Here is a 12,143-nt window from a genome sequence, read left to right on the forward strand (position 1 = left end):
AACATAATGTCATGCAGTTTGTCAGATAGGAAACAGTGGCAGGCAAGGTGGTGAGGACGCCTGTGCTCATGAAGCCAGCACAGCAGAGAAGTCAGACAAGTAGGGAAGTAACAACTATTATAAAAGTGTACTGAGAAGTACAGGGAGCTCCAAGAAACCCTATCAGGGAGACAGAGCCTACAGGTGCAGGAAGTTTTCCCCCAGGGAGTGCTGTTTAAGTGGAGACCTTAGGTTTGAATAATATTGACAGAGGTTGTGGGGATGGAGACCAGGGAACGGTGTTTCAGGACAGGGCAGAACACGTTCAAAGATCCAGAAAGAGGTGAGCAGGATCGCAGGTGTCTGCTCTGAGCCAGTCTGAGGATTAGCCTGAGAGGATGTGGCTGGAGGTGAGGCTGGGCTGGTGGACAGACGGCAAAGAGAAGGTAGGGTACTTTGCCAGGACCTTAATGGAACCGGGTTTGGCTCTACATGGATCTCTAAAACAGAGCAGTAAGACCTAAAAGGACGGCCCTGGCTCTGTGCCACAGGTGTTATGGCACGATCTGGCAGGGTTCCTGGGGCAGGCTGTGTGGAGCTGGGTAAGGAAGGAAGGAACATGGGGCTTGGGGGGAACCTTGTCCTAGGGAGAAGAAACTGTCTTGCAGGAGGCAGGGTGGTCCAGGAGGCAAGTTTGTTGGGCAGGAGCCAAGTTTCTGAAAGTGGGAGGGTTTGAGGAGGGTTAACTACTCCTGGATAAAAGGAACATCTGTCAGGAGGCCAGTGACTAGAGGTGCTTTCTGATTAAAGGAAAGTAGACACTGTCCATACCAGGCATCAGGGAGTTGGTGGAGACGGTGCTGGCTCAGAGGGCAAGGACCTGCGTCCAGGGTAGGGAGGCTGCTGAGGGACTTAGCATTGCCCTACCTATGCCCCAGGGAACAGGGCTGACTCCTGACCTGCTCTCCATCTTCCATATGGCACAAGCTCCACTTTCAGGACTTGTTCCTAGGATCTGACCACAGGGCGCATGCTTGGAGGGGATGTCAGTGGGGGCAGCAAGGTGAGCCCCTAGATGGGAGTCCCCAGTGCCCTAGGATGCCTCCACACCCCCTGGTGGCTGGAATGAGAATTGCTTCTGTAGAAACAACCCAGCCTGTACCTGGAGGGATGGATCCCACCAAGCTGGATTTCCCAGTGGCAAAGAGACTCTGAACGGTCAATTCAGGGCACTGACAGTCAGGGTAGAGAAAGGTAAACCACAGCCATAGAAGGGGAGAGAAAGAGAGAGAATGAAAGACCGGAGAGCAATGGAGAGGCAGAGAGAGGAAGTGGTGAAGGAGGCAAAACCAAACACAGAGAGAAACAACAGAAAATGAAACCCAAAGGGACTCGCTCCTCCCTCTTGCCTCTCAGAGCCTGGTCTTAGGTCTGGCCCCTGAGGGAGAAGATTCAAACAAGGAGACAGAGACAGATATCAGGGTCCCTGTGTACCCCCACACTCACGCCCATACAGCTGCAGGGGCACCCAAAGGCACTGTGTGCACTCTCTCTCCCTGTGACACAGCTTTGAACACTGCAGTGGTGGTAGACAGCAGGGCATTCATGGCCCTTCGCTCCTTCCTTTGACCTGTTTTTATGCTGATGTGTCCCTGTCCCATTTCCTTTCTCTGCACCTCCTCATTGCTTGGCCTCTCGCCCACCTGCTCCCTCCCAGGCAAGTCAGGGCAGCGCAGGGCAGGTCTCTGTCACCTCTCTCAGCCTCTTTGCAGCTTCCCCTGACTTGGGAGAAGAAACTCTGACTTGTCCCCACCCCACCCCTTAGAAGTCTTGCCACTGTGTCTTCCTCTTAAAACGGGAATCCTCTTCCTGAAAGGCAGAATGAATCCTAGAATAACTGGCAGGCATTGGAGTCACAAGTGAGTCAACCAAGAAGTCATTTCCCTCTTTCATGCGGGAACTGTCCCGACCCAGTTCAGCCTGCAGCATATAGCCAGAGCTTGGGCGTGTGGAGGGTTTAGAGCAGGTGGCAGGCTCTTGCAAGGTGACCCTTTCCAAATGTCTTCTTATTCTTGGTGCCCTAGTTTAGAAAATTCAAAGCATAGGGGGCCCCGTGGGCATTTCCACCAGGTGACCCTCAGACAGTGTCAGGGAACACAGTACAGCCTCGTTGGGCACAGGCCAGGGATCTTCCACAGAGAAACCCCAAGGTGAGGCTCCGACAGTTCAGAAAGTTGAAGTGGAGAAAAGCTGGGCTGGGGCTGGGCCATGGCTCATCAGTTTGAAAGTTGCTGCTTCCATGGGTGGAGATATCAGCCACACCTGACTCAGTGGGACAGTTTGTACAGCACGACCTGGATTTAGGTGGATCCTCAGATGAAAAGGGCTGAGTCTAAGAGCCTGACACCCGTCATTTAGGACAGCGAAAGCTCTGGGTCTTCCATAGTCACAAGGATGGTTCAGACAGCAAAGTAGGTCATCTGGCAGGTGTCCTTTAGTAACCACCTAACTGGAGAGTCCTGCACACCTTCCGGGGAGGATGATACAGATTTCGGTCCTACAGAAGTGACCCTAAGGAAGCCTTTGATGTGAGGAGGGATTTGTAGTTCCTGTCCGTAGGAGTCTCTCTATGTGGAGGACACAGAAAAGAACAGGACAAAATGGCAAGAGATGTGGCTTTCTAAGCATCAGATAGAGCATTTGGAGCAGGTCTTGCAGGAAGTGGCCCGATGGCAGAGTGGCAGGGCAGGCATGGAATGGAGGGCAAGGAAGGAGCCACTGGGAGGAGAGAGGAGCCCACAGCAGAAGGAGGTACCTGCCGTGAGCTAGTCACACATAATTTAAAAAGCTCATAAGTGAGCACAAGTAGTCTCAACTTGATCCAGCTAAACAGCCATTGTCACAAACCTCTAGTTCTTCCTTTTGTGCATCTAAGCCTATGCACGGACACATGCATACATGTGCATGTGTACACACACCGCCCCCCACATAGATATACAGGCATGCATGTGCTTAGAGGAAAGCCCACAGAAGCAACTGGTTCAGTTTAAAAAAACTAGTTTGGGCCAGAGGCTTTTCTCACAAAGCCTGTGAATGCCAGAGGCCAGAGGGTGGTTGCACCTCAGCTGTTGTCACTCAAAGTCCCACACCCATCCTCCCCACGGGGCTCTGACAAGCCTGGCCCTTCCCTCACGTGGGTGCGTAGCTGTGGGCTGAGTCCCCATTGGGGGGTACGTGATCATTTCCCCTCCTTCTACATCTCTCCTAAGGCTAGATAACAACCCTGCTCACTGCCTGCTGACTCCTGGCCACTTCTAGACCCTTTGTCCTGGTCTGGGGCCACAGCAGTGGCATTCATTCATTCATCCATGTGCCATAGGAGGAATAGGGTGAACCATATAGGCGCTACCCCAGGGGTTGCAAATTGGGGTCTAGGCCTAGAAAAATTCCCAGGAGGACTTGATTTCCTCGGGGGAAGGAGGGTGGGTTGATAGAAGCAAAGAAAGAGTTATTTTGGTTTTTTCTACTCCTAGAAGAATCAGGAAATTACAAAAGTTCTGAATGGCTTAGTTTGAGAATACCTGCAAGGTCTAATTTCTCCCTCCTCAACCTCACCACTGCCCTTTTATAGAAGAAGAGATAAAAGCCCAGATAGGTGAAGAGAGGGTTGCTCAAGCCCTGTGGCTGGGGAGTGTAGAACCAGGCCTAGAAGTCAGGTCCTGTGATGCCAATAGCAATGTCCTTTCCATTTTGTCTTGCTGGCACCACCCAGCAGCAGCTGACCTCTCATGTGCTCAGTGCAAGGGGTGAGATGGTCATTCAGGAGACGTGTGACAGGTGGTCACTCTAAGTGCACCTGGGTCCCTGGGTGCCACATCTGAGACCAGAACAAGCACATGCTTGGGCCTGGGGTGGGGGTGGGGGGTGGAACCTGGCTTGAATCCACTTATAAGCAATTGAGATAGGTCTCTGAACTTCATTTGTCTTCATACGTAAGGCAGGGTCAAAATGCCTACCTCTTAGTCTGGTAGCAATCATTACATGAGATAATGTTCGTGAAGTGCCTGACACTTGACTCAGAATCAGTCTCCTGAGGGTCACACTGTTTCTCATTAGATAAGAGACCTCGGCCCAATTTCTTACATATTCTGGTCTTTCGATTCTTTATCTGGCAAATGGCTCCCTGGTAAGGAACAAACATACTGACATATACAAGGGCATAGCTTTATGGGGCTGGCTGTGCCCCCTTCTTTCCTAACCCTGGTCTGAGTCATCACCCCAGCGATGGATGTATCTGGGGGTTAAGGAAGGAGAGGATTAAAGCAGGTACCCAGCTTTCCTTCTGATGACAAGATTCTTCTCTTTTTTTTCTAGGATCTCCAAATCTCCAAAAGATGTGTGACCAACCAAAATGCAACCCATGCTGCCCACAAAAATGTGTTCAATGCTGCCAGGCAAAATGCCCTCAATGCATCCAAAAAAAATGTAATCTGTGCTGCCAGCCAAAACCCCCATGTTGCACTCAGGACAAGTGCTGCTGTTCGGAGGCCAAGCCCGAGTGCACGCCCTCTGACAAGGAGTCTGAGCCCAACTCACCCCAAACCCAGGACAAGGGCTTTCCAAGCCAACAGCAGCCCCAAAGTCCAAAAACTGGTGGGGGGCAGAAGAAGCCAAACAAGTAGATTGTCTCTGGAGCCATGTCCCCCACTTTTTAGGGTAGGAGATCACTAAGGGTCTAGCTCAGTATGTTTAGGAAAGCTGCTTTCCCATTGACCCCATTTCCACCCAACTAGAGACCCTGATTCTTTTCATAGCCACCGACCCCAGGGAGACCTCCATCTGGAAATGTAAGGTTGAAAAAGCAGGAATCATCTTCCCTAGTGATCCTAACATTTAGACATCACAGAAATAAAGAGCAATGAAAAAAGAACATTGCCTTCCTTTGTTCCTTTATTTACCTGTGAAGCCATCTCATCAGTCTGGCCTAAAGTCCAGGAAAATATTCTGGGCATGTTCTGAAGGACCAAGGAGCCAGAAAACTTGAGTCCTGGAGAACAAGGCCTCTGCTAAGCTAGAGTTTGGTGACTGACTCAGCGTGGTTTTAAAATCAAAGTCCTGCATTCCAGGAACCCCTTCTCTCCCAGGAAAAGGAAGACAGTTGGTCACCCAAAGTGCAAGAATCCTGATCTCCCCCAGGTCCTCAGTAGCATACTGGACTCCAGACCAAGCAAGAACACATAAGTCCCAGGCAGTGATTCCATCCCCTCACCATTCCCAATATTTTAGGGGAAGGTAGAGTTCCCAGGACTAAGCAAAGCACTGTAGCTGGCAGCAGGCAATGAAGTCTTCCAAGAACAGCACTGGCTGTGTGACAGAGAGTAGCAATCACAGAGCAAGTTGTTCAAACTCTTTGAGGCTCTATTTTCTCATGTGTAAAATAAGAATAATGTTACTTGAAAAAGTTTTTATGAGAATTAAAAGGGATAATTCATTTAAAGTGCTTAACACAGAGTCTGACATCCAGTGGGTAATCAACACAGGGTTCCTCTACCATCAGGGCCTTATTTCACTCCTAAGAAGCCACCATGCTTCCATAATTTGTTCCCATTAGTCCGACTGGGCAGGTAGAAACAGAGAAAGCAGCCTCATTCAGCATACTTGCAAACTTTAATTTTTAATGCTTTTTTGGTGTATGACTGATATATCACCTCTAAAATTTTCATAATGCCTGTTTGTATTCCCTCCCTCACATCTCTTTCTACCAACCAATCCCTAGAAAACAACTGATCTACTTTTTTATCCCTAAAAATTAGTTTGTGTCTTCAAAATTTTACATATGTAGAATCACGCAGTGTGTATTCTTTTTTTTTTTTTAAACACTGAGGATTTATTCTTTCAATGCAATTTTCATCCATCCCATAAATGCCACATATACAAACTAGCTCAAAACTGCAGTTTCTATTTTGGTAGCATCCAGGATCTAGTGAAGTGTTTTTCAATTACTTGGAATTTCAAGTTGAAATTACTCTGTGATCTGTGGGCTACAAAATGAATGTTGTGTTAGCAGGCATGAAAACAACATTAATCTCATAAATCTCCATCAGAGCTCTTGAGTGACTAGGTATACTGTCAATGAGCAGTAATATTTTTAAAGGAATCTTTTTTTCTGAACCATAGTTCTCAAGAGTGGGCTTAACAGAGATGCAGGGATGGTTCAATATATGCAAATCTATAAATGTAATTCAACACATAAATAGAAGCAAAAACAAAGACCATGTGATCCTCTCAATAGATGCAGAAAATGCATTCAACAAAATTCAACACCCTTTTATGATAAGAATGCTTAACAAAATAGGCATAGACAGGACTTACCTAAAAATGATAAAAGCCATATATGACAAATCCACAGCCAATATCATATTGAATGGGGAAAAATCAAAAGCATTCCTGCTTAGAACTGGAACCAGACAAGGTTGCCCTTTGTCACCACTTCTATTCAACATAGTGCTGGAAGTCCTAGCCAGAGTAATCAAACAAGAGAAGGGAATCAAGTGCATCCAAATGGGGGCAGAAAGGGCAAACTATCACTCTTTGCTGACGATATGATCTTATATCTAGAAAACCCCAAAGATTCTGCCATGAGACTCCTGGAATTGATAACAAATTCAGCAAAGTCTCGGGTTACAAAATCAATGTACAGAAATCAGTAGCATTCCTATACGCCAATAACAGTCAAACTGAGAACCAAATCAAAGACTCAACACCCTTCACAATAGCAAGAAAGTAAAATACTTAGGATTACATTTAACTAAGGAGGTAAAAGACCTCTACAGGGAGAACTATGAAACACTGGGGAAGGAAATAGCAGAGGACATAAACAGGTGGAAAACCATACCATGCTCATAGGTCAGCAGAATCAACATTGTTAAAATGTCTGTACTACCCAAAGTGATCTACAGATTCAATACAATCCCTATTAGAATACCAACATCATTTTTCACAGATCTATAAAAAATTATTCTATGCCTCAGATGGAACCAGAGAAGACCCTGTATAGCAAAAGCAATCTTAAGCAAAAAAGAAAAATTGGGAGGCATCAATTTACCAGACTTCAAGCTATACTACAAGGCTATAGTAACCAAAACAGCATGGTACTGTCACCAGAACAGAGACATAGACCCATGGAACAGAACTGAGAACCCAGATATAAAACCATCCACATATAGCCATCTAATCTTTGACAAAGCAGACAAAAACATACACTGGGGAAAAGAATCCTTATTCAATAAATGGTGCTGGGAAAATTGGATAACCACATGAAGAAGAGTGAAACAGGATCCACACCTTTCACCTGTCACAAAAATCAACTCATGGTGGATAACAGACTTAAACCTAAGGAGTGAAACTATAAGAATTCTAGAAGAAAATGATGGAAAAACTCTCACAGACATTGGCTTAGGCAAAGAATTTATGAAGACTCCAAAGGCAATCATGGCAACAACAAAAATAAATAAATGGGACCTGATCAAATTAAAAAGCTTCTGCACAACCAAAGAAACTATCATGATAGCAAACAGACAACCTACAGAAGGGAGAAAATATTTGCATATTACACATCCAATGAAGGGCTGATAACTAGAATTATATAAAACTCAGGAAAACCAGCAAGAAAAAAAATCGAACAACCCTATCAAAAAGTGGGTGAAGGACATGAACAGAAACTTTTCAAAAGAAGATAGACTGATGGCTAACAAACATATGAAAAAAATGCTCTAATCATCAGGGAAACACAAATCAAAACCTCAGTGAGATATCACTTATCTCCACTGAGAATGACCTTTATCAAAAAGTCCCAAAACAATAAATATTGGCATGGATGCAGAGAGACAGGAACATTCATACACTGCTGATGGGACTGCAAACTAGTAAAACCTCTGTGGAAAGCAATGTGGAGATACCTCAAAGAGTTACAAGTAGAACTACCATTTGATCCAGCAATCCCATTACTGGGCATCTACCCAAAAGAACAAAAGACATTCTATAAAAAAGACATCTGCACTCGAATGTTTATAGCAGCACAATTCGCAGTTGCAAAGATATAGAAACAACCTAAGTGCCCATCAATACATGAATGGATTAATGAAATGTGATATATGTATACCACAAAAAAACAATGGTGATCTAGCATCTCTTGTATTATCCTGGATAGAGCTGGAACCCATTCTAATAAGTGAAGTATTCCCAAGAATGGAAAAACAAGCACCACACATACTCACCATCAAATTGGTTTTAACTGATCAACATTTAAGTGCACATATAGTAATAACATGCATCGGATGTCAGGCAGATGGAGGGGGGAGGAGGAGATGGGTATATACACACCTATTGGGTATGGTGCACACCGTCTGGGGGATGGACACACTTGAAGCTCTGACTCAGGTGGGGCAAGGGCAATATACGTAACCTAAACATTTGTACCCCCATAATAGGCTGAAATTACAAAAAAATTTAAAAAGTAAATAAATAAATAAAACAAAAAAGTAATGGTCACAAAGAATCCAATAAGTCAAACCATTTGTACACACAAAATTGCATTTATTATTGTATGTACCACATGTCCTTGCAACTGTCATTTGATGGCTGTTCAGCTGCAAAAAAAAAAAAAATACTATTGATAAAAAATACACCACTCTTTGGATGCCTTCAACTGTCAAATTAAACTTTGTTAAATAAGAAAAAAAAAAGAGTGGGCTTAAAATATTCAGTAAATATGCTGTAAACAGATGTGCTGTCATCCAAGCTTTGTTGTTCCACTTATAGAGCATAGACAGAGTAGATTTAGAATAGTTCTAAAGGGCCTTAGCATTTTCAGAATGATAAATGAGCACTGGCTTCAGCTTAAAGTCATCAGCAGCATTATTCCCCAACAAGAGAGTCAGCCTGTCCTTTAAATCTTTGAAGCCACGCATTTACTTCTCCTCTCTAGCTATAAAAGTCCTAGATAGCATCTTCTTCCAACAGAAGGCTGTTTTATCTACATTGAAAATCAGTTTAGTGCCACCTTCATCAATGATTTAGCTAAACCTTCTGGAAAATATGCTGCAGCTTCTGTGCCAGCACTTCCTCCTTCACCTTGTACTTTTATGTTATAGAGACTCTCCTTAAACCTCATGAACCAACCTCTGCTAGCTTCCAAATTTTCTTCTGAAGCTTTCTCACTTCTCTTAGCCCTCATAGAATTTAAGAGAGTTATGGGCTTGCTCTGGATAAGGCTTTGGCTTAAGGGAATATTGTGGCTGGCTTGATCTTCCATCCAGACCACTAAAACTTTCTCCATATCAGCAATAACGCTGTTTTTGCTTTCTTATCATTCATGTGTTCACTGGAGTAGCACTTTTAATTTCCTTCAAGAACTTCTCCTTTGGATTCATAATTTGGCCAACTATTTAGCACAAGAGTCCTAGCTTTTGGCCTATCTCAGCTTTCAACGTGCCTTCCTCACTAAACTTATATCTAGCTTTTGATTTAAAGTGAGAAACATGTGACACTTTCACTTGAACACTTAGAGGCCTGGCCTAATTTCAATATTTTGTGTCTCAGGGAATAAAGAGGCCTGGGGAGAAGGAGAAAGATGAGGGAACAGCCAGCCTGCGGAGCTGTCAGAACACACACAACATTTAACAATGAAGTTTGCCATCTTCTAAGTGCTGTATGCTAACCAGTTGCGCTGCTGGAGCTACATGTTTGCCATCTTATATGGGTGCCATTTGTGGTGCCCCAAAACAATTCCAATAGTAACATCAAAGATAACTGATCAAAGATCACCATAACACATATAAAACAGTATTTAAAAAGTTTGAAATATTGTGAGAATTACCAAAATGTGACAGAGATGGTGAACACATGCTATTGGAAAAATGGCACTAACAGATTTGCTGGATGCAGGATTGCCACAAACCTTCCAAGTGTAAAAAGCACAATATCTTGAAGCACAATAAAATGAAGAATGCTGTTTATGGTGGAATGTATGGACAAAGATTTGTCATTTTTTGTGGGAAGAAGGGAGGAGCAAAGCGTACGGATACCCAATTGTTGTTCTATTATTACTGTTGTTCAAGACTCTCCTTTCTCTACTGAAATGCCTTTGCATCCTTGTCAAAAATCAACTAGTCATGCTGGTTTGAGTTTATCTCTGTTACATTGATCTATTTCTCTATCCTGACACCAATGTTTTATTTACTGTAACTTTATAGTAAATATTAAAGTCAGATAATGTAGTCTTCTAATTTCATTGTTTTCAAAACTTGCTTTAGCTATTCTGTGTTCTTCACACTTCCATATTAATTTTAGGATAAGCTTGTCAATTTAAAAAAATGCTGGGATTTTGACTGGGAATTATTAAATTTTGGGGAGATGAAATGGGTATCTTTACGATTTTGAGTCTTTTGATTCATGAACATGGAATAGCTCTCTATTTATTTAGGTCTTTAATTTTTTTTAAGTTTTATAGTTCTTGGTGAATAGGTTTTGCACACATTTTATTTCCTCTAAGTATTTCATTTACTTGGATCATATTGCAAATGGTATTTTCAATTTGGGTTTCTGGTTATTCAGTTAGTATACAGAAATACAATTATTTTTGTATATTAGGTTTGAGTTTAGTGGTATATTAGTTGTATATTAGCTTTTAAGTTTTTATAGCTTTCATGTAAGTTCCATAGGATTTTCTACATAGATGATCATGCCATCTGAGCACAGACTTTTATTTCTTCCTTTCCAATCTGGATGTCTTTTACTTCTTTTTTTCTGCCACTTCAGGATATTCTTTCTTCTGCTTTGCTAAGAGTCTGTAACAGAAATGAATGTTGGAGTTTGACAAATGCTTTTTCTCCATCTGTTGAAATGGTCAGATGGTTTTTCCTTTTTAGTCTGTTAATGCGGTCAATTACATTGATTGATTTTTTTAATGTTTAAAAAAACTTGAATTCCAGAGATAATTCCATTTGATATCATTTTCCTTCATCCTGAAGGACTTCCCTTAAGATTTCTTATAGCTTATAGTCTGTTGGTTTTAAATTATTTCAGCTTTTAAATATCTGGAAAAAACTTATTTTATCTTGATTCAAAAAAGATATTTTGTTGTACATAGAATTCTAGTATTACAATTTTTACTGTTGGTGTTGTTTCTTTGCTTTTTCTTTCAGTACATATTAAGAATGCTCCTCCGCTGTTCTCTGGTTTGCATTGTTTCTGTTAACAGCAAGAAATTTGCTCTTATTCATTTCCTTTTCCCTCTGTAACATGGCTTTCCTAGTGTGATGTATCTATTTTTCTTTGGCTATTTTTATGACTACTTGTCATTTGTTTGAAGCAATTTTATTGTCATGTGCATTGGTATAATTTTCTTTATGTTTCTTGTCCTCAGGTTCATTAATATTCGTGAATTTGTGGATTTGGAGCACCCTCCATTTTGAAAAATTTCAGTAATTTTCCATCTACCCCATACTTAAGGTATTTCAACTGTTCTTATATTAAGCTGATTGAAATTTTCCCATACTTCACTGATGTTTTATTCCTTTTTGAGTTCTTTGGGTTTGTGTTTGTTTTTCGGTTTTTCCCCCTTTTATGTTTTCTGTTAGATAATTTTTATTGCTATGTCTTCAAGTTCACTAATATTTTCTTCTCTAGTATCTAATGTACTATTAATCCCATTCAATATATTTTTTATTTGAGACATGGCAGTTTTCATCTCCACAAGCTTTTTTAAATTATATCCCATATCTTTACTAAATATGTTCAATATTTCCTCTAGCATCTTGAACATACAGAATGAAATTATAATATACTAAGTGTTTATATGTCCTCATCTACAAATTATATGTCTTTCCTTGGTTGTTTTGACTTTTCTCTTATTATTGATGATATTTTACTACTTCTTTGCATGCCTGGCAATTTTCAATTAGAAATTAGATATTGTGAATTTTATCTTTCTGAGTGCGGAATATTTTTTGTATCCTTATAAATATACTTGACGTCTGTACTGGGATGCAGTTAAGTTACTTGGCAACAATTTGATTCCTTCAGATCTCTCCAAAGTATGACCAGAGAAACATTTAATCTAAAGGTAATTTTTACCCACTACTGAAGCATAACCATTCTGAGTA

At 42.0% G+C, this 12,143-nt stretch overlaps 1 protein-coding gene across 1 annotated transcript; it reads left to right on the forward strand.

Moving 5' to 3' along the window:
* Positions 1-801: 801 nt before the first annotated feature.
* Positions 802-4,909, forward strand: LOC123634613 (sperm mitochondria associated cysteine rich protein). Its single transcript, XM_045546345.1, has 2 exons — positions 802-870; positions 4,354-4,909. The coding sequence occupies exon 2, from the start codon at positions 4,374-4,376 to the stop codon at positions 4,659-4,661; it is 288 nt and encodes a 95-aa protein (XP_045402301.1). The 5' UTR covers positions 802-870; positions 4,354-4,373; the 3' UTR covers positions 4,662-4,909.
* Positions 4,910-12,143: the final 7,234 nt, after the last annotated feature.

The sequence above is a fragment of the Lemur catta genome, chromosome 3 (assembly GCF_020740605.2).
Source record: "Lemur catta isolate mLemCat1 chromosome 3, mLemCat1.pri, whole genome shotgun sequence".
Lineage (NCBI taxonomy): Eukaryota > Metazoa > Chordata > Mammalia > Primates > Lemuridae > Lemur > Lemur catta.